This window comes from Zonotrichia albicollis, chromosome 17 (assembly GCF_047830755.1).
Source record: "Zonotrichia albicollis isolate bZonAlb1 chromosome 17, bZonAlb1.hap1, whole genome shotgun sequence".
Taxonomy (NCBI): Eukaryota; Metazoa; Chordata; class Aves; order Passeriformes; family Passerellidae; genus Zonotrichia; species Zonotrichia albicollis.
This window is the reverse complement of record NC_133835.1, coordinates 14,635,019-14,657,581: the sequence shown is the minus strand read 5'-3', so window position 1 is coordinate 14,657,581 and position 22,563 is coordinate 14,635,019. Positions and strand designations below refer to the sequence as shown.

Below are 22,563 nucleotides of genomic sequence, written 5' to 3'. Positions count from 1 at the left end.
TCTGGCCTGGCTGTGCTGTGCAATGAGGAACAGTAAGAGCTCAGGTGCCCGAGCAGGCAGTGCTGTGCTGGGAGCATTCCCAGCTGTCCCCTCACCTGATGGGAATGATGTTTGAGAACAGCAGCAGGAACCTGATGATCTGCAGGTACCAACGGCCTGCAAAGTGCTGGAGGGCCACCATGACCAGGGACACCACCACCAGAGCCCCAAACAGGATCTTGGTGAGGCAGTTCACCTCCAAATCAAAGAGGCCAATCTAGGACAGCAGGAGAGAGAGAGTTCAGGCACACAGATGAAGGTGTCAGCTCAGTGCAATATTCACACAGGAAGTGAGCTGCCCCTCCATCCAAAGAGCCATTCCCACTAGTCAGCTTCTCTTCTTTCAGAACACTACAAACATATTTAAATTTATAATCAACACTCTTGCCAGCTTATTACATAGATTTCCATCCCTCAGAAGCTCAGCAGAGGATGCAGAGGTGTGAGAGGGCTCACGCTGCCAAAAGCTGCATAAACACCCCTGCACTGTGTCTTAGCTGTGCTACAATGGAAGAAATGCAGCAAAATAAAGCTTTTCTATTCTAACAGGGACTGTCTCATTATAAACATATAAAACATTGTTTGACAACCTTAAAAAAGTGTCATGACATATATATATATTGGATGAAAAAAATCCTATAGAAATCCAGGAGAAATAGGTTACTGTTCTGGTAACTATCTTAAACCACAGGCTGGAAAATATGAGTTATTCATATGAGGTTGTTCCTAGAGTGTGTACATAGAGTATTTAGAAGGATCTCCTTGTAAAAAATGATCTGTTTCTGCCCCTTGTTATTTATTACAAACCTGTTTCTTCAGCATACCTTACTTCTGGGGTTGGAGGTGTTCATCACACTGCGCAGCTCCCTGCCCGTGTAGAGGACAACTCCCACCACAGTACCTGCACACACAGAGGTTTTCTCCATAAAAACACTCCTCAGGTGGAGAGCACTTTCAGCAGGCTAATTTCAGAAGCAAGCAGAAATTCAAAATGCTGGAATCTGCAACACCACACCTATGCAAACACAGACTGGAACAGGAAACATCCTCGCAGCAGTAATTCAGTCTCAGGGCTGGACTTGATGCAGCATCACAGACTCCATCAGCTCATGGGAAGAGCAGCCAGCTCTGCTCTACCTTCCCTGACCCCCTTTTGATCCACTTGTCTCTCCAGACTATAAATAAAAGTTGGTAGGGATGGAGGATTTCTTGGATTTCCTCCCACCACTTGGAATCCCACTTAGGTGCTGCCTTCCATTGTATGTCCAAATTACACCAGCTCTGGGCTAGGGTTATTTACTGACAAAGGTTGAAACAATCAGAGGAAATCTAATTAATTCCAGAGCTAACGACAGAATTACCTTATTTTAAAATCTACAATTGACTTAAAGTGTTATCTAAATACTGTTCCTACCACAAAGTGAATCACACCAACTCCTACCTTCCTGGAACAGATGGAGCTGCTCGCAGCCCATCAGTGAATTTGAATGCTCTGTCCCACAGTTGCTAAAGAGCTGAGAGCAACAAAGTCCCCAATTTTCTTCTTGCAGAAACATAATTCACCATTAAATACAGGGTTTCTATGGGCTTTCTCTTAAAGACTTTGCAAAGAGCCATGAAGAAAAAGCTGTCTACCATCAACAGTTTAAAAGCTGCTACTGCCCAGAGTTAGGAGTCTGTAAAAATGGAGAAAACCAACTCTAAAAAAAAACACTATGCCAATACATTGCTACTTTATACTCTACTGTTCCCCTGCTCTCACTAATGATCAGTTTTAACAAGCTGCAGGTGACTTATTTTTAAATAAGGCTGATTCAAGAGAGGTGGTTTCTAAAAATATGCTGAGAAACATTCCTTTAAAAAAAACCACCCCCAAAAACAACAACAAAGCCTTGGAGCCAGATGGCAGGTGGTGGTAAGATCATCACAATTCAGATCAGCAGATGGCACAGCTACTCCAAATCCACTGCAAACAGTCAGAGTCAGACCCAGCCCTCCTGCAGCAGATGGAGAAAGACACATTGCTCTGCTTCCTCTTACAGGGGCTGCCCCATGAGATGGCACCACAACCCGACAGCAGAAGAAAAATAATATCCACATTTTCTCCTTACAGAAATAACCTACAACATGCTATTTGTTATTACCACAGGAGAAACAAAATCCAGTATTGTATTGATAAGTCAGTCAAAATGAGAGGAAGCACCTGCCAGGACTACAAGAAGCTTGAAAACACATTGATCTGTGAAAAGGGAGTGTTTCTGGTTGGTTTATGGCCATTTCAAACAGACTCAATTGCATAAACCCTTTGAAATTATATTTGCAAATGCATTGTCAAGTCTCTCCATTTGACAAGTCTAACTCCAGAGCTGGCCTCCAGAATTGCACTCTCCTCCAGCTCCTGCCCAGCAAACACACTGGGCAGGAGAGGAACAAGGCTTTTACTTTGACAAGCCTCTACAGGGGGGCATTGATTAATCTCAGTCCTCGGGAGTTTATCAGACATATGAGTCAAAATCTGTCAAAGACTTGATTTTCTTTCCTTTCTTAAGAGTATATAGGACAAACTCAATGGCAGCACTTACCTGGAAATCTTTCATCTCAGCTTCTGTTCCCAGAATCCATTTGACACCATTTCTGTTACAGATTAGGATGTCAATGTGCAGAGCAATTAAGTGCTATTCTGCTCCTAGATGCTAAAGAAGGCCCCAAAGGCCACTCCACTTCTTTCTCATCTAGGAATGTCCAAGAGGCAATTAGATGTCAGCTCAGCCCCCCAGAGGTGTAAGGACAAGGGGGAAACCTCATTCCAACTGCTAATTTCTCCAACTGACAGAATTATTATTCCATCACAGAAATACCTTTAAAAATTGCTAACATATTCCCTTAAAAACAACTTTACATGGGTCTCCACCTTACCTGATGCAATCACTGTGCTGGCCCACAGGGTGTTTTCTATGCTTAAACTTTCATTTACTGGAGGGTCACTGTCCTCCTACAATGGGAAAAAGAGAAAAATAAACAAACTTGTTAGTAATTGAAAAGAGCAGAGGATGAGAGGTATTTGGGGAGTGATGCTGGGTGAGCTGGCAGAGGGATTTCTGATAGGATGGAGAATTTTCATAAACCCTGGTGACTCTGTGGTTGATTTCAGGCCCTGCCAGCAGACTCACCCTAGTGAAGGTCCCCACAAAGTTGTGGATGTCAATGTTGGGTTCTTCTGCGTAGACATAGGAGCGGATTTGCAGCAGGTCCTATGAAACAGACACATCCATCAGCCCTATCAGCTCCTATCAGCCAGGCACAGCTTATAATGTACAGGAGTTTTAGCAGAATGCTGCTCCAATAGTTACTTGGCATGGTTTAGAATTGACTTGATAGCTACTGCAGCCCAGGAGTCCCCCAGAAAACACACCTGGGGTAGCAGGGCATTTCCTGGGGTGACACCCGAGAGACTCCTGGGACTTATCTGTGCCCAGGAAAGAAACCCCAGCCTGAAAACAGGGCTGCAGCATGCCCAGGTTTTCAGGGAAAGCCTGTCCAAGCTCCCAAGCACAGAGTGGCAGGCAGGTGCTCACAGAGGCCGTGGGCAGGCGCTGGGTGCAGGTGACAGGCAGCCGCAGCTTCCAGTCGGTCTCCCCGTCCAGCTGGTCCGTGCGCAGGAAGCAGGAGCCTGGGGATGGGAACAGCAGTCAGGATCCTGCCACCTCTGTCCTAGGCACACCTACAGGGGTTAACTTCCCCTCTAGGACACCCACATCCTTCTTTCTCTGGAAACACGGCCTGATTTGCATTTGTTAATAACAGAACGATGACGTTCCTGCACCACATTCCTCTCCCTCCACTAGGACAGAATTCTCTGTGCTATACTTTTTTTAAGACACTTGAAATGTTCCCATTAATCTGTTCTCTAACCCTTCTGATCAAACATTTCCTTATCCCACACTTAAAGCGAGCCTGAACAGTAAGTAAATATATCTAAAATGCAACCAGATTCATTTACCCTGGACTCAACCCCTACATTCTTTGATTAGCAAACAAAACTAGAGTATAACATCCTGAGAAGTAGTGGTCCATAAAACCACTTGAGTTCCCCCTCTCTCTAAAACTTTACTATTATCTATTTCTTTCACATTTCCAAAAGATAATTTTCTCCAAACAACCAGTGAAAGGTTAATGGCTATTTTGACAATTGGTTCCAGATGTTTACCATTCTTCTCCGACGTCCTCAGGAAGATCATGTCAGCAGGGACCCTCTGGTTCTGGGGGGAGAAGAAAGGCCATTATTGTGCAGGCAGCCCTGCACGCGTGTGCAGCGCCTTCCCCAGAGCAGCAGAGGCACAAAGAGGATTCCTTTGTCAGCCTGGAGCCTGGGATTCAGTTTGCTTTGAATCCTCAACTCGCTTCCCTGCAGAATTCCAAGTGCACGATAATAACTGGTGCCAGCTCCCACTGACCAGACACAAGGGTTAGGTTTACAAAAGGGCTGGAGAGTAATTCTAGAAGTATGAAGAAATCTTAAACTAGTGCTGGTTTCCTTTCAAGGAGTCCCATGTTAGCAGAAAGGTTGTACCTGGAATCTGCAGCTACCAAGTTTCTCATTTTGTACTGAGCATTTCCATACTAATGGTTTAGAGGTCACGGCTACTTAAAGAGAGTGGGTGGGAAAAACAAAACCAGTGGATTAAAAAAATACATTAAAAGTTGTACAAAGGGGGAAATATACCTCTATATACCAGTACTCTCTTTTGGGAGATCACGTGGTCTCCCAAAACTGCAATGTTCATACCCAAAGAAACATCTGGGTGCTGCTTTTGTTCCAGGTATTTAACCTGTGTCCAACAGTCACAGAAAGGACAGGGAAGCTCTTTATCTTGCTATATTATAAGAAAAAAATTGGTTATAGGCATACCCACAGATTTGCCCTCATTTGTAAAGATAATGATGTTATTGGTGAGGTGGGAGAGCACTGTAAAGTGATTAAATATTTAAACTTGTGTTCAACACCTGATATTCTAAGCCTATTGTAAAGTAAGTAGGAATTCAAAAGACCTCATTTCCTATGGTCTTGCAAAAAAAAAAAAAAAAAAAAAAAACCCAAAAACCCAAACCCACTTTACACAGGAAAGAAGAGCATAAAGGCAAACCTTTTCCACAATGATGAGGTCACCCACTTGTATGTTAGAGCTCTTCACCTTGACAGTTCCTGCAAAGGAAAGGTGTTGGTGTCAGAGCAGAGCAGGACAGGGTTTGGGTGCTGTGTGCTGCTCCTCCCCTCCCCTCCTTCCCCTGCACTATGGGGCTGAAAATGGGAAATGTTTCCACTGCAGGGACTGGGCAGCGCTGCCCTGGAAAGATTTCTGAGCCCACTGTCCCCACTAAGGGGTGGCTCTCCCAAAAAGGGCTGGAGCCCCTCCTGTAACAGCTCCAGACACCAGCCCTGGCTGCAGAAAGCCCCAGCCACTCCCTAGTCACAACTCTGAAACAATTCCTTAAATTCCTTTTGGTACTGCCTAACCCATGAATTCAAAAACACCTTCAGCATCAGGCAGGTGCCAGAGCAAGAACAGAAAGCCACAGCAGGGAACCATCAAATCCAGCTCCTTTTCCTCAGGTGCCTGGAAATGCAAAGCTCGACTCTCAAGCCAAGGCCTGGAAGTACAATGGTCCTTCCAAATTCCAGCCTCATTTCCTGCCCTGCTGCAGCTCCAATCTCTGGCTCAGCTCTGCCACCTCTCCTCTGCCTCTTGCAGGACTGGCCAAACAAGCAGAGAACAGGTCCTACAGAAATCATGTAAATATTTATTCCTGTGCAGCTGTCAAACATTTCCCAGTTGCCTTAAAACAGGGGATTAATTTAACAGTTGGCTAGTAATTTCAAATCATTAGCCAGCTCTAGATTTGGCTTCTCAGACTAACTAGTGATTTATAATCAGTTAATTTGAACCCTGCCTCCACGTGTCTGTTATATTTCAACAAAAGCCTCTTTAATCTGCTGTGATTTGAGTGGAAGTGGGGGAGGCACGTGGAGCTCCCCCTGGCACGGACAACACTCCTACTGTACCTCAAAATTCACGGGCTAACTGGCCAGATAGCAGCTCAGGGGAAAGCAGGAGGGGGAAGGGAGGGGGAATAGAAATTAGCACAAAGCACAAAGGTCACTGGGATTTTACTACTGGCAGTCCCTTCATTAGCATCCTTCTCAGGATATGCTTCAGTGTTTCTGCTCCAAATTAACAATGAAAGCCATTCTGGGCTGGGGCAGCCTGCTGCTTTGGTGACACACTGTGTGCCTAACAACATGCTTCATCACTGCTGCTAATAAATGCAGACTTCCTTGCATGCTGTAATTATTCCTACAAATTATAAGCAGTCATGGCCCATTTCACAAATATCTCATAGGTCTTTCATGGATTCTGGAGTTTGCCTTGTGAGGGTTTTTGGTTAAAAAAAAAAAAAAGTAAACAAAATGAATGCTGGGCTAAAGACATCTCTGCCGGAGCAGGAAGCAAACCGGGGATTAAGAGTCCATTACGCTGGGGCTTGAAAAGAAAAGCTGCACTCCAAGAGGATCAAAAAAAGCATCCCTGGCAGTCTTCTGTATGGGCTATACAAAGTTAGGTACTATGACACTAAAAGGGTCTGACAGATAACATCTCTTCCTCCCCTTTTAATACGGTTATTCACAAAGCAACAAAAAGTGCTTTTGAATATTCTCCTGTGCAAAGGGAGGGGGGAAAAGCCCGAGTGCTCTCCCCACACAGGCACTCCTGGCCCAATGTGCAGAAAAGCTGTGGATTTGTTTAACCATATTTTCTGTATTCTCTCCAAGATCACAAGGATTTATCTGGTGACTGTCAGCAGAAGCAGCGCTACCTGCAGGGTTCAGGCAAACTTACTTTTTTAGGTTTTCCTAAACAAGGTAAAAAATCATTCTGCAAAAGAGGAATTAATGCCTGGACAAAGCTGTAACGTGATGATTTCCTATCATTACGTACATAAAAGGCTTTTGGGATCATTATGCTGAAAACAGTATCATCTGCTGTAAAATTTTTCCAATTTGAGCAAACCTAAAGCAGCTGGAGCAGATTTGTCTTGCTCAGGAACCCTCCCAACCTCAGCTGTTGGAGGGTGAAACAAAGAGGGGACCTTTCTAAGCAGCACACGTTTTTCTAACTCCTGGATAAATGAGATGCCCTTTTTAGGGAGCTAATTCTGCTTCTGCAGCCTCCCTGGCCCCCGTGGGTGACATCTCTGCAGCGTGCACACACGTCCTGCTAAGAAGGGCCAGGACCAGATGTTTCCTTTGACTCGGGACTCCCATAAAGAACTTGCTTGAATTAGTTTTATTTTGATCTTGGGAATTCTGTAATTCCCTTTTCTTTCTGTGGGGAAACTGCCACCTAAACATCAGATGTTTTCTCATGCATGTTTAAAACCAGCTAATAAGCACAACTGGTCCATTTCCCACAACAGCTCTATTTAAGTAATTTGTAATTATAAACTCCTGGTTTTGTAAGTGCAACTAGAAATGTTTCCTCTAAATACACACAGGTTTATCCAGCATTTATATCACTTTCAGTTTGTACTTCCTTAAGTTAATCAGAATAGAAGTTGGTGTTTATCACTTCTTAAAAGGAGCTAGTCTTGATCTCTCATTCAAAAAAATCTGTTGTTAAAATTTGTCCGGTATTTGTTTCATTCTCTGCTATGCCCTGATTTATCTTTCTTAAAGAAAAGAAAGTAAACAAAATCAAATGCAAACACTTTGCTCCAATTTAAGCTATGGTTTTTGAAATTATCACCAAATTTGCAGCATGATGGATGTACCAGAAAGCAGATAATTTCAAGTAATAAATATATTTGCCAGAAAAGATTCCCCTTTTTACCCTATGAGCACTTAGGTCAAAATTTCACAACAGTTCTGCAAAGCTGCACTTAGGTACAGATCCAAACAGAGGTTTACTAAAACAAGTTAAATGCATCTAAAACATAAAAAAAAAAAAGAGGGGTGGGTTTGTTTGATGTGCTGCACCAAACTTTCGGCTTTTGTAGCCTTATGCTGTGGAGCAGGACTCGCAGAGTTTGGGAAAATATTGTTTTTTTTATGGCTGGTAAATGCCAATGATCTGTATCCTAAGTAGCACCCCTCAGTAGGAGGTCCCTTCCCACTTTTCTGTGGAGTTTCTCTCTATTATGCAGTGTTACCCAGGGAGGGGGGCTGCAGCAGAAGAAAAACAAGCCAGGAATTTGCAAGCACAGTTCGAGCTTTCCATCAAGCACATCAGAACACAGACCCCTGAACACAGGGAGGCTTGTGGCTTATGAATAGGGGATTGAAATTTGATTATTTTTTATAACAACCCAAACAACTCTCCTTTAAATGCAGAGCTTTCCACAAAAAAAAAAAAAAAAAAAAGCTTTCCAGAAGTCTGCTGGTTTTGTCATTTTGGAACATAAATGGATCATCTGGGTAAAAAGATAAAGATTTAGGGTGGAGGTTTTTGTCATTAGTCTCAGCACAGGGCTGTGCCAAACCCCTGCAGCATGAGCTGTGCTGTTCCACAGCAGCAACAAAAGAAAAGCCTGTAAAAACCCCAAGTCCTACTGTCAGCTACACTGAAAATTAATTGTTCACATCAGCTGTTCCAAATTTATTTTGGTATTTGCTGCTTCTGCCTCTGAGCTGGTGACACTCTCCCATGAAAACCCAGCTCCTTGTATAAAGGGGTGAGATAAATCAACCCCCAAATTTCCATCCCCAGCCTCACCAGGCCCTGCCCTGCTCCCAGGTAATTCCCAGAGGAGCTGAGGTTTTAATCAGTGGAAAAGATGATGAGCTCTCCCAAAAAACTAAGTTCTGAGATTGGGTGAGGGACAGAAAATTACTCTTCTCCCCAAACCATGTGACAATCATAAAAAATTTTCTATGATTTTTTCTACTCTAAACTACACTACAGTCTCATTCCTGTTTCTGCACAAAACTCATGTTAAATACAGTGGTTTGAGATTTTCAGCTAGTGCCCAGCTGCCAATCCTCCTTGGTTTCTTTCACAAAAATTAGAGAAGTTAAAGGACTGGGGGGAGGGAAATCATTCATGGGAAACGTAATAGCAATATGAAAAGAACTAAAGGAGAGGTCAGGCCCCTTATAGATCATTGAATAGAATCCAGAAGGCAACTCTTTTATATCTTTAAATAGATGTAGTACACCCCTCTTGGATGAGGCTTTTGTTGGTTGCCAAGCATTTTAAGTGTTGTACTAAGAACATGTTATTAAAAGGGGATTTAATATTCAGAAACTCAAACTCCCTAGTTTGGAGTTGCCTCATAACTCCTGGCATGTGAAATATATCCAGCCTTAAGCAATTATATTTGAAAAGCAGCCTTATCCCTACAAATGCAGCATTTTTTTACTACACCTACATCACTGCATCTTAATTCAGGGGTATAAACTTTTATAACTAAGAAACTGGAAACGGAAAAGAACCAAAACTTGCTCAAATTCAGTTCATTCCCTTTTTGAAACAGAAGCCTGGCCTCAGCATCTTTGTCATGGTATTAGGAGTAACTCCATAGTGAGGCAGCACTGGATTGCTCAAATGAGAATTTAAATGTCTTTGTTAGGTACAGCACAGCTGGAAACAATGGCCAGAGCAGGGTCAGGCTCAGCTGAGCCCAGCCTGGGCTCCCTCCCAAACGGGGGCTCCAAAGGAGCTCCAGGGGATGGACATGGAAAATGCAGGAGCTGACCCTGCCAGTGCTCAGGAACCACAGCACTTGCTGCTGACAAACACACACCTCACTGTTTTTAGGGTCTTTTTTAGGGTCTTTTTTAGGCTCTGTAGGGTGGTGATGCCCTGGCACAGGTGCCCAGAGCAGCTGTGGCTGCCCCTGGATCCCAAGGCCAGGCTGGACATTGGGGCTGGGAGCTCCCACTGTCCCTGCCCATGGATGGGGAGGCTCTGGGTGATCTTTAGGGTCCCTTCCCACCCAGCCCATGCCATGAACCCCTCAGCAAACCCAAGCTCCACCAGACCTGCTGAGGAGCCCCCCAGGAGCAGCCCCCCATGCCAGGGCTCCGTGACCACACAGCCACATGCCTGGGAGCCCGAGCCCCCTCCCAGGCCGAACTCTGGCTGTCAGCAGGGCTGCAGGCCCAGCCTGGGGCTGACCTCTGGCTGTGAGCTTGCTGTAGATCTGCGAGTTCACCTCCTTGTCCCTCATGTAGCAGCGCAGCTCCTCGGCCGCCTCGCGGATCACGGTGACAGCCAGCACAAACCCCTGCCAGCAGCACGGGGAGACACAGGAGCAAAGGGTCAGCGAGAAATCACAGCTGCCTGCAGCAACAGCCACATTTATCAGTGCCAATGTAACAACCTGCATTTCCTTTCTCTGGCTGATGCTCCTGAATCAGTGCACTGAGATGTGCTGCTGTGCAATCCCCAGTGCCAAACCCACACCAGCTGCTTGAAAACACACTTGCTGCTTAAGAAACTTCCAGTTTTATCACAGTGCTCTCCCCAAGCACATCTTTATAAAGGTAATCCCCCTAGCAAGTCTTTGTAAAGTTTATCCCCAAGAAAACCTTTGTGGAGTTTACCTGAATAATGTAAGAACCAGATCTCATTTCTCCCCACAGCTGAGTAACTAAGAGTGAGAAACCCAGGGTAAGGCAGACCCCTCAAATCCCAGTGCTCAGCACCTCAGAGCCACTGCAGTCAGCACAACTCATCTGGGAGAGTTCTTTGTACAGAAATATATACAGAAATGTGTATAAGCCCCTTTTTATATATTCAGATAAACAGAGGATGCATGTGCCTTCATGTGTACGTACACAGACACTCCACCTACACAAATAACACTCTAAAGATATTTATGTGCTCTGCTCATGGTATAATTACATGTTTGCCTGATTAGGGCTTCAGTCCTACTCTTCTGTACATCTGAGCAGTCATTTCATTTCCTCTTGCCATGAGGAAATGCCTGCATCACATCCTTCACTGCATAAAAAATAATTAATTAATGCAAGCCAATTCCTTATGGGCTTGGTATCACAAAGTCATGTTTCTACCAGAGACTATTAGCTCAGACTAAACAGTTAAAACACTCCTCAAGCACCACAGAAAATGAACTTTTTACAGCTTGTGTTGAAAGCTGCAACCAGCTACTGATTACCTCTGTCAATAAGGAGTTTTAGGAAGGGAGCAAGGTGATGATAGAAACTGCAGGTTTCTAGTACTTACACATATCCAAATGTGTGATCTAATTAATTAATATAGCAATGAAATGCATTCATTCATTTACCTGGAAATTCCTAACTGCTTTCCAAAATAAAACTAAAAAATCAGCTATTTCCAGCTTAGGTTTCAGCTGTTTGAAAAGCCTTCAAACAATCACCCCAAAATATTCCCACATGTTCCAGCTGACTGTGTCATCTCATGTGTCATTCATGGAGATCCAGGCTTAAAAACAAACAGAATTTTAACAGCAGCGTCCCAAAGCTGCCTCTTCACTTCTTTCTGGCATTTACCAGGGATCTCACTGCACTGAAAGCTAAATCCTGCAACATGCACAGCGCAGACCTCAGGAAGCAAGTTCAAAATATGATTGAAGGTGCAAACTTAAACTCACAGAAAAGGCAGCACAAGAAATTTTGTCAAACACCAAAACCTTTTTGGAGAAATAAACCTTGAAGGACCTACCAGAGGAACCCAGTATGTGTAAAGTGCACCAAGCCTCATCTCAACCACGAACTGAGAGCAGGCCAAGAGCAAGAAATAAAGGTTGAAGAAGTATTTGAACTGGTTAAACAACACCTAGAAAAAAAAAAGCAGACAAAAAGAGAAGGGAGGATGTTATGCATGTTGAAGTAACCACCAGAAACATTTCTGCATGCTTTCCTAGTGACTAAATGCTGACTTGGGGCAGTTTTAAAGCAGTCCTGGACACTCAGGACACTTCTGTGTCTGGCTTGCTGCTGCCCTGAGGCAGCCTTGGCATCACCTCCACCAAACACAACCCCATCATTTTCTCCAGCTCCAGATTCTGCACTTATCTCCTGTAAAACCACTGAAAATGGGGAAAGCAGTGGGGTGGGACGATGAAAAGTAACTTTAGCCATGCTTACCCCAGGGAGGAAGGTAAAGAAGTTGTACTTCTGGTTGTTGATGACATTGCGGGGGTACCTCTGCTCTCTCTTCTCTGGGTGCCCGAGCCAGACGCTGCGAGGCCTGGGGTCCCTCCTGCCACAGCACCTCAGGCACTCACAGCACCTGCACACGGACCAGGCATTCATTAAGGAGCTCGTTTCTGACACACCTGGGCTCACACACACCCCCTGCATGCAGCCCCTGCTTCAGCTGCTCCCAGGGCAGCGCCACACAGCCACAATTTATATAAATATAACCACTACATCACCACTTGCCCTTGAAACTCTCCGTTTTTGTCACCTGTACAAACTGTTTTTGCTTGTTAAAAAACAATTTTTAAAAAACAATTTTTAAGATTGTGTAAAAAACAATCTTTTTCTAGAAGATTCTTTTCCCCCCCCATTAATGTATAAAATCCACACTGAAAGGCAGCTGGTTACCAAGACCAGACAAACAGCAAAACTGGTGTTAAACACTCAAATTCAGAAACTCTACTACAGAAATGTATTTTATGAGCTGGATACCTTTCAATTGCAGTTTGTTTTTGTGTTTGCAGGTGAAGACCTAAGACAATAGCCACTTGCATCCCAAATATATTGGAATAGAAGCTACTATAAATGGTGTTATTTGGATTCCAACAGAATATAGATATGCTCTACAGAAAAAAGGGAGAAAAATGTGTTTTTCCTTCCTTCACAAAGGCGAAAAGGCTCCAAAATGAAGCTTTACCCAAGGGAGCAAATCTGGTGCCCACACAGCCTATTTCATCACAATGTGCTTTCCAGTTAGGAAAAATCAGTCAGTCCTTGCAATCAGACATCTGAAACCATTTACCTTTGTTTATTTTTGAGGCTGGGCCTCTTACAGGGATTGTACTCAACAGCAAAATAGCCCCACACCTATATCATAATATTTACAATAGGGTGACCCCTTGCAGCATTTCCCCCACAAACACACTTGTTGCTGTAAGAATGGGAATTTACAAATGCTCTGCTACTCCAGGCCTTGAGAAACAACCTAAAAAGAATGCAGCTCCAAGAATATGCAAGAAAGGGCATGGGAGAATCTGCTGAGTAAAAATAACAGGTTTGTGAAATCCCTGCCTGGCTGGAGCCAGTTTTTGCAAGCTCCTGAATTACAGGGATAGCAAACTGAAAACCTAATTAAACAAACAAAAGGAAAACTTCCTGCCCAGCAAGTTTTGAAGGCAAATATCAGGAGTGTGGATGCCAGAGTAAAGAATATCCAGAATTTCTGTGGGAGTCTCCTCCACAGCCTTACAGCACGAGCTTCCTGTAAAATATTTAATTTTAAAATTGCCAGTGAACAGAATACTACAACGAGCACTGGGAGCCCCAGGTTGCAACTGGGGAGGTTCCTCAGCTCTCAGGAATCCCATTATATTACAGCCCTGTGCCAGGGAGGAAAATCCTGACAGCAAATCCTGACTCTTGCCCCAGAAACGTTGCAGGATTTTTGTTCTGCAGGCACCAACTCAACCCCAGTGCTGGTGTTTAACCCTCAGCACTCTGTGACCGTGATTTCCCTCCTGTGCTGTGCTGGGGGGGCTCAGAGCAATCCACCACCCAAACCCTGCTCCAGCAGGAATGCTATCCCACAATAACTGCTCCAGTGCCAGCCCAGCAACTGCTGAAATCACTTAAAAGTGAAGTTTTGGTCAGAACAGAGCAATTTCTTAAGCACAGAACCATGTGCTCATTCTTCCAGGCAGATGTTTATCACTCCTCTCAAAGGTAGCCAATTGCCTTAATTTTTAATTATTTTTAAACTGTTGAGTGATGTCTTAAACTTCACTGGGGAAGAATCAATAAGATTATTAGTTCTTCTTTTTCCTCTGGAAACTGAACAACCTTAACGTAAAAAAGAAAAATTATTCATATGGGCACCAGAAACAAAGTACTCTGAGCACATACAAACGTGTTTTCAGATTAGCTTTGGTGCCCATTAATTAACAAGTCCTTTTGACTGGAGCTGTCAGCTTTTTCCAGTTACTTTATTTATTCCTCCCTGCAAGAGTTCTGCAGGCACTGTGTAGTTCTGTGATCTGCTGTTTCTCTGGCTACCACCCCTGTTACAGATGCAGATGATGAGGGAAGAGGCTTCATTACTATAAAATTCTCTGCTCAGAGCAAAGGTAGTGGCACAGGAGGAAATTTCTGGCAGAGAATTATTTGCATTAGCAGGAATAATAAAATGTTTTCCATCATGAAATCTAAAGACTGCATCCTGGAAAGGGAAAGATTATCTAGAAAAACAGCTGGGAGTTTACATTGCTGCTGAGAAACGCTGATAAAATGAACGTGCACTTTCCAAGAGGAGGAATCACAATGTTACAGAAATGTAAACAGTTTCTGTAATAGTTTGGGAACACGTTCCTAAACATTTCTCCTTCTCCATTTTGCAGCTGAAGGACTGAAGGACAATCCTGCAATAACCCTGAAGTATAGAAAACTATCAAGTGAGGATAAATAATGGACTTTCAAAATCATCACCTTGCAGAAAGACCACGAAAAACACACGAGCACAGCTTATCTAGCACTGTGCAATTCACATTTTAAATCGTAACTTGGCAAAAAAGCAATAGGAAACAAACTCACAAATCCTCAAACAGAGTCACAAGCACTGAACAGAATCTCCCAGGATGCAAACTGTACCTGAAGCTCAGTCCTGTAAGGGAGGCTGCCCTTAGTCTGCAGGGGGATCCCAATGAACAGGAGGAACTGAAGAACAGGTCTGCTCTGCACTTCACCTGGGATTATGTTTGCTCACAAAACCACGTTCCCAGTGGTGATGTAAGAGGCAGGAACAAGCAGAGTGATTGCCAGTTGCCAGGTGAACAGGCACTAGCAAGAAGCAGGTTTTATTTATAAATGTTTGACAGAGAAGTGTTTGAAGATCAAATAAAAAATACTCCCATGTAAAACAAACCCAGTAGGAAAAAAGTGCCACTTTTGTAGGTGTGCAAACCTACAACCAAACCTGTTCTGAGGTGGCATTTGTCAAATTGGTGCTGATGTTCACTGGCATATTTAGTCACTTCTAAACCCAGCCCATTTCTCAGATTTCGTTTCTGTGACCCTCATGGGCCATGCTTGGCACCTTTAACACACAAACCAACCCCCACATGACAGCATTCCAAAAGGAGGAGATAAATTTTCCATGGCTAAAGAAAACCAGAGTCATGCAACCACCTCACCCTTTAATGCACCTGCCCATGAGACACTGCAGGTGGAACACTCTGGAACATTCCCTCTGCAGGCCATGCAGCTGGTGTGGCTCTGGAGGGGCAGGGGAGCTGCAATTCCTGCAATGCCCAGGCTGTGGGAAGGCAGCCCAGCCCCAGGCTGCACGTGCCAAGGCACACCCACACAGGCTCTCCCAGGGCAGGAGCTGCCGTCCCTCTCTGCTGGCTCTGAGATGGAATTTGCCATTTTAAACAGAGCCAGAGTACACAGGCAGCACAATGGCTTTACAGCCTCAGCAAGTGTTCCTGCAAAGCTCCTCCTTCCCTCTCCTTCCCCTGCAGCTCTGGAGCCAGGCCTTTCCCACACAGCAGCTGCATGAGCACAGCGGTTTGCTGCTTTAAAAGGAGCCCTGCAGGACTGAGCACTGACACCATGAGCTATTTAGGGGGGAATTTGTGTCATGTGCTGAGCAGAGCACCCGGGGTGCTCCAGGAACCTGCAGCTCCTCCCTGCAGGACTGGGCCCTGGGCAGCTCGGGCTCACTGCCACCCCACCAGGGCTGCTGCAGCCCTGCCATCCCTCCCTCCCTCCTCACAGTGCTCACAGGGCTCCAGAGCGATGCAAAGCCTCGGAATGAACAGGGCTGAATTCATGGCACAGCACGGGAATTCAGAGCTCAGCCTTGGTGGGAGCCCCTCTGAAGCTGTGCTCAGGAACAGATCCCCACTCTCCCACTCACTTCTTTAAGCTCGTGGTTCTCTCCAGCACAGAGCTGAGCTGTCTGAGCCATCACTCATCTCTGCAAGGCTCCCGAGCCAGCGCCTCCCTGGCTTCCTTTCAAAGCATGCCAGAAACCGAGGTAAATGAAAGCCTTGCTGGATGGCACCTGCCCTACAGGTGAATTAGCCATTTCTTGCTTTTATTTTAACAAACCACAAGATTTCTATAGAGACGTTCATGACCAGAAATCTGCTCCCCACTCCAGGAGACCACACCAACAAAAATCTGTCTGAAAAGTCACTCCCACTGCTGGGGGACCCCCAGAGTAGGAACCAGCTGGGGCTATGGCAAAGTGAAGCCCATCAACACTTGCCCATCCTGGTTTTCATATGCATCGAGGAACATAAATTGGATGCTTTAGTGTGGGTTTTTCCTCAGAGGGAACAGAAGAAAAGAGGCCTTGATTATGGCCTAGGATTTCCAGGCTGTGACACCAGGGACCCCTCCACTTGCTGGATGATTTGTTCTATGGTTTCTAACGCTGGTTTGGATTGGCTTGACTTCAATGCTTTGCTATCCATCGCTTGATCAAACACCAAGAGATCACATCACTAAAACAAGGGTTCCTCATGTATGACAAATCCCACCCCCAAACAATTACTGCACCGAACAGAAACCCCAAATCCAATTTATTTCAACTGCTATTGAGTAAAAGCCCTAGGCAAGCTTCCTTCCCGGCCGCTGGAATTTTTGCCAGCACTGGAAAGCCTCTCAGTGGCTGCTAATCAGGCAGGATCCCCAGGCAATGACCCATGGCTCGGGTTAGCTGAGGGCAGGCTCTGCTAGCAGCACTAACCACACTGAACACCCAGGAGGCTCCTGCTGGAGATTACAGAACTCCAGGAACAGAATCCATTCGAGCAGCTTGGAGAAATTTCCCAGGCCCTCACCTCTCCCCGCTCCCTTCAATCACGTCACCAAAGGCAAGGCCGTGGTGGCTGCACCTTGTGGCACTTGCTCAGCAGTGCATGTGACACAGGCACCGCGATTGCTGCTGCATCACACACACCTCCCTGCCCCGGGTACAGCACCAGCAACAACCCGACAGCAAGGAAAACACCTAATGCTGAATGAACTGTGTAAGCGATGTCAGCTACAGGGCTCTGAACACAAACTACCAACCAAAACATAAACAAGGCAAACGTGTATATTTCCCCTTGCTCTAACAGTGAAGATTTCTTTCGATATTTTGGTTTATTTTGCTAACATCACTCGCCACATTTAAAAACCCCAAATTCTCCAGGGAGGAATGAAATGCTGTGCTAATTGACAGCCAGGTGACTCGGATACCACGTACACCCTGCTGTGTGCCAACCAACCTGTCTGCACAGTGATGCGGTTTCGTAATGGAAGACTATTGGAAAACCATTTTCCTTATTTAACTTCCTGCATGGGCACACCGGTATAAACACTTCCCTACGTCTCCTTTAGGAACGCATCGCAAGCCCGGGCTACGGCGACATCGCCACCAAGGATATTGTATTGCCGAGCTGATACAGTAAATGGGAGCCGGGCCTTTGTTACACGCACCGCCGATGGATGCTCCTGCGCTCCTCCCAGCCGAGGCCGGGGGATCTCCAGCCCCGGCTGATTGCACAGCGGGGATGGACGATGACAAGCATAAACCGGGCCGAGCCGAGCCGGGCGGGTGCGGCGGTGACACGGCCGCGGTGACACGGCCGCGGTGACACGGCCCCGGCCCGGCCCGGCCCCTCCGGGCGCTGCTGCCCCGCCGTGTCCGCTCTGCCGGCGCTGAAGGCCGGGCCGGGCCGGGCCGCTCCCGCCGGGGCTGTCCCCGCTCCCGCAGCCCGCCCGCATCCTGCCGTGCGCCGGGCGTGCCGCGGCAATGGCGTCAGGAGCAACCTGTCAGCGCCGCCCGCCTGCCTCCCCCTCATCCCCCTCATCCTCATCCTCCTTCTCTCCTCCTCCCGCCCGGGCTCGGGCCGCCGCCGCCCCCGTCCCCGTATCCCGAGCGCGGCCCCGCCGCCGCCGCCCCGGGATCGCGCTGCCGCTCACCCGCCGCGGTGCTTGCTGTCCATGCGCTTCTTCTGCCGGACCGGCTGCAGCGGGATGTTGTCGGTCATGGCCGCGGCTGCGGGGCGGAGCGGGGATGCTCCGGCTGCCGGCAGCGCCCAGCCCGGCCGCCGCCGTCTGGCGGCACCGCCGAGGGGCCGGCCCGGCGCCGCCGGCTCCCAGCACGCAGGTGCCGCGCCCGCCCCGCCGCCGGCTCCGCCCCGCCGCTCCCCGCACCGAGCGGCCAGGGATGCTCCGCCGGCCCGGCCCCGAGCGCCGGCACCCGGCGGCTCCAAGGGGCCAGGTGGGGTTGGGTAGGGTCGGGTCCGCTCCGCCCCGGACCGGGCAGGGCAGCCCCGCCCTGATCTGCCACACCCTGATCTGCCCCGCCCTGATCCACCACACCCTCATCTGCCACACCCTGATCTGCCACACCCTGATCTGCCCCGCCCAGCCACGCCCTTATCTGCCACACCCTGATCTGCCCCGCCCTGATCTGCCCCGCCCAGCCCCGTCCCCGGCCGTCACCTGCTCTGCCCTTCACCCCTTGTGCCCTTTCCCCGGCGCTCCGCGCCCGTTTCCCGTTCTCTCGCAGCCTCAGCAGCTCCTGGCCGGCCCGAGACCAACACCTCACCCCGGTGTGCTCTGCCACAACCCCGGTGTGCTCTGCGCTCTGCCTGCCGCAGCTGCGGGCTCAGCTCCCCTCCTGTAACGCACCCCACCCGCGGCACAGGGATGGCATCGCTGCTCCTGCTGCTCCCTCCCTGCCTGCTCCGTGACCTTCACCCCCTCCTCTCAATGCTCCTTTCTGGATCCAAATTCAGATGTCCTCTGCAAATACAGGCTCAAATTGCTCCAGCACTTGTGGTTCTGATTTCAGGCATCTCGTTACACTATGGATTACAGCAGCACAAAAACTGCAACTGTCATTTAATGTTCTCCCTTACAGTTGAAGCAGAGTCATCCTGGCATTTTGCAATGAGGACGTTTCAGCAAGACAATGAAGAGTTACACCAGTTTCAGGCACCAGTACTGTTCAGACAGATATTTCCAATGCCATCCTAACTTGGGCTGTCTTGTTACAAAAACTGGTTGTAGGATTGATTTTTAGGCTATTTGATTTTACATGGAGCAGCTGAAGCCCCTCCAGGTCATTCCTGCCCCACTCCAACATCCAAGAACGTGGGAGAAGGAACCACTGACTGCTGCAAGGTGACTCAGTCCCAGAAATGCTACAGGAGGAGCAAAGAGAGGCCCTGTAGCCTTACACAGAATCTGAGGAGCCAGAAAACCCCTCAAAGCCTCCTTATAGACACTGGTTTTCTGCCTTGTATTGAGACACTTTTGGTTTTTAGTTATAAAATCACTCTGGAGGGTCTAGACCAGGCTGTAGCCCAATGGGCTAAACCCACTCCTTGGCATATTTCTGGCACAACATTTGCTTTGCTGGAAGGCTCCACTTGTGATCTCAGCAGCATTCACAGCAGGTATGAGCTCTCCTGGTTTCCAAGCCTTTGATTTTCATTCTCCTGTTGAGAAGGAATGCCCAAGGGAAAACCTCCAGCCTCAGTCTGAGAAGTTAGAATTGTTAAATCAACTGAAATAAACTGATTTTGTTTTTTTCTGATGCCACTGGCTTGCTTTGATGCTCTATTTTTGCAAGCACAGAACTTCAGCCTCACAAAGCAGCCCTGCAAGCTCCAGAATTAATATTGCACCACTGCTAACTAAAAGGAACTATTTTCCATAATTTTAAATCATTATCTATGTTGGTTTGGGTTTTTTTTTTCTCCCAGATGATTAAATTAACAGCAGAGCAAGCAGTTTTATATCCCTCCTTGTGATCCCAGCAAGGGATTTATCTTAGAACCAGAGCTGGGCCGTGTGGCCCCTCTGAGGTTGTGCTGTAGGGAGAGCCCCTCAGACTCTGTCAGTTCTCACCACTGCACCCCATCAATCCCTTTTAGCCCAGGAATGGTTCATTGGCAAGTCCAAGGCTGAGCCCCATTTGAGCACAGAGGTTGGATGAAAGCACCAGGCTGTGGACTGGGGTGATTAAAGGCCTTTTCCTGAGCAGGCAGCACAAGCACCCCTGCCTTGCCAGCAGGATTGTGTTTGATGAGTCTCCCATGGCTCAGGCTCACACAGACAAATGGAAGCTGATCCTGGCAAAGCCCAGCCTATGGACATACCTGGCTGCCGGTGCATCTTAATCAAACCAGAAATTCCTGTGTCCCTCAGTCTCTGCCACAGTTCCCCACTGCTTTTGGAAGCCTTGCTGCCTCATCTCCTGCCTTTCTCCCCCTCAGCTCCGTGGTGCAGAGCTCTGTCCCCTCCTTGTCCCCTGGCTTTGCCCCCTGCTCTCTGACCATGACACCAATTTCTCACCCACACCTGAAGCCTTCAGGGCCCCCTGATCCTCAAAGGCACCCAGGTCTCTGAGCTCCACTGATCAAACAACATGTGAATAAATTGTATTTTGGGGAGCAAGTCCTGGTGCCAGTTTCCCACTCAAACAATGGATGGGTGGTTCTAACAATGCATTTACAAATTGTACTCATTACCTGTTTAGTACAATATGCTATAAATTTTGTTCCATTACATTTCCCTAGTAAATAAATAATTGGGTATTTTATGCATAGGACTATTGTATTTTTCCTGATGAACACAGAGGAAAGTCATAATAATTATATCCTGTTTGACTTCTTATAAGCTGAAAGATTAATTCCATTTTGGAACTACTTTTGGGTTTATTTTTTTTCCCTAACTATGAATATCAAAATATAGAGAATTCTGACATCTAAGGAGTTGTCTCAGACTAAGGGTGTATGACTGGTTGAACAAAATGTTTATAATTCCACAGGCAGCCCGAGTTGTGCCATTATTCTTTGTACCTGTTCTTATCTGATCCCATAAGTGCAAGTTTCACAAACACCAGGGTGCACCCCTTTGTCTGGAAGCACAGCCCGTTGCAGATGGCATTTGCAGCTTTGTTCCAGGGCTGTGTTTGCAGCTGCCCCGTTGGTGAGGAAGGCAGGAGAAGGGCTTTGGTTGCCAAGGGCAAAGGGGCAGCACTGGGCTCTGCACTGGGATAATTCCCTGGGCTCTGACTCACTCCCACAGTGTCAGGCAAAGAGCTTGGTGCTGTGACACATCATGGATCCTCAAGCAGCACTGAGACAGGGCTGGGCTGTGGCATTTGATCCCCCCAAATCAGAGCCTGGGCTGGGGCATTCAATCCCCCAGAATCAGAGCCTGGGCTGTGGCATTCAATCCCCCAGAACCAGAGCCTGGGCTGGGGCATTCAATCCCTCACAATCAGAGCCTGGGCTGGGGCATTCAATCCCCCAGAATCAGAGCCTGGGCTGGGGCATTCAATCCCCCAAATCAGCGCCTGGGTTGTGGCATTCAATCCCCCAGAATCAGCGCCTGGGCTGGGGCATTCAATCCCCCAGAATCAGAGCCTGGGCTGGGGCATTCAATCCCCCAGAATCAGAGCAAACCTGCCAAAGCTGCCCATTCCCAGCTCTCCACACACACGCAGCCACTGCTGGAAGGAGCACTGAGAGCCAGGTGCTGCCCAGAGTTTCAGCTTTCATATTTTCCAGATTCTGTACTGCATTGGTACATAACTCTGAACTGCATATAAAGTGTTAGCAGTTCTCCTCACAGCTCAGTCACACAGAACCAACCTTTTCCATCCCCAGAACCAAGGACACTGTTGCAGCTTCAAGCTCCAAAAGTGTAAACAACAAAGAATCGAGGAGAGCAATCTGGGAAGATGGGACTGCAGAACCTGGAGCTGGGATTGGACAATTAACCCCAATATGGAAATGGACCAAAACTTATAAAAGTGTGAGAACTCGTGACTCACCGTCCATCTCGGGTGTAGGCTTGGCCAGGCTCTCGCACTGCCCAAGGTGTATCCATTAAGGCCCTCTAACAAATCCCTGCTTTATTCCCTAACTCTGCCAGGCTCTGTTCCAGGGAGCCTCTCAAGGCACGCAGGGAAGCACAAGCCGAGCTGGGACAGCCCAGCAGGAGCCATCAGCAGGGTGGGATCGCTGTACAAGTGCCCTCAGCCTCCACGGGATGCATTCATCTTGGAAATTTATCTCTGAGAGGGCTGGGCTCAGACAAGAGCCCTGCCACTAATTGGGGGCTGAAACACTCCCAGATTAGTGAGCACTGTTAACACCTGCAGCCCCGAGCTGCACCCATGGCTTTGATATTATTTTGGCTTTTGACAAGTGGGCGATAGCGGATATCCTTTAAGCCGATATTTAATGAAGCCCTCCATAAATCCATCAACACTTGCTAAGGGAAACTACAATAAAGCTCCCACTGCCATGGGCTCTGCTGTGCGGGGAACATTT

At 47.3% G+C, this 22,563-nt stretch overlaps 1 protein-coding gene across 3 annotated transcripts in view; it reads right to left on the bottom strand.

Moving 5' to 3' along the window:
* The window catches only part of ATP9A (ATPase phospholipid transporting 9A (putative)), a 47,526-nt gene extending 29,040 nt beyond the window's left edge, over nucleotides 1–18,486 (bottom strand). For all 3 annotated transcript variants that reach the window (XR_012583042.1, XM_074553798.1, XM_074553799.1), the window contains exons 1-11: nucleotides 18,191–18,486; nucleotides 12,167–12,311; nucleotides 11,742–11,855; nucleotides 10,212–10,320; nucleotides 5,184–5,242; nucleotides 4,247–4,298; nucleotides 3,615–3,709; nucleotides 3,210–3,290; nucleotides 2,956–3,031; nucleotides 864–940; nucleotides 96–256 (exon numbers count right to left, since the gene is read on the bottom strand). Coding sequence is in view for 2 of the 3 variants with exons in the window: in XM_074553798.1 (XP_074409899.1) it covers nucleotides 96–256; nucleotides 864–940; nucleotides 2,956–3,031; nucleotides 3,210–3,290; nucleotides 3,615–3,709; nucleotides 4,247–4,298; nucleotides 5,184–5,242; nucleotides 10,212–10,320; nucleotides 11,742–11,855; nucleotides 12,167–12,311; nucleotides 18,191–18,258 (1,037 nt within the window). In the remaining variant the exon portion in view is untranslated. The remainder of the gene's footprint in view (nucleotides 1–95; nucleotides 257–863; nucleotides 941–2,955; nucleotides 3,032–3,209; nucleotides 3,291–3,614; nucleotides 3,710–4,246; nucleotides 4,299–5,183; nucleotides 5,243–10,211; nucleotides 10,321–11,741; nucleotides 11,856–12,166; nucleotides 12,312–18,190) is intronic.
* Nucleotides 18,487–22,563: the final 4,077 nt, after the last annotated feature.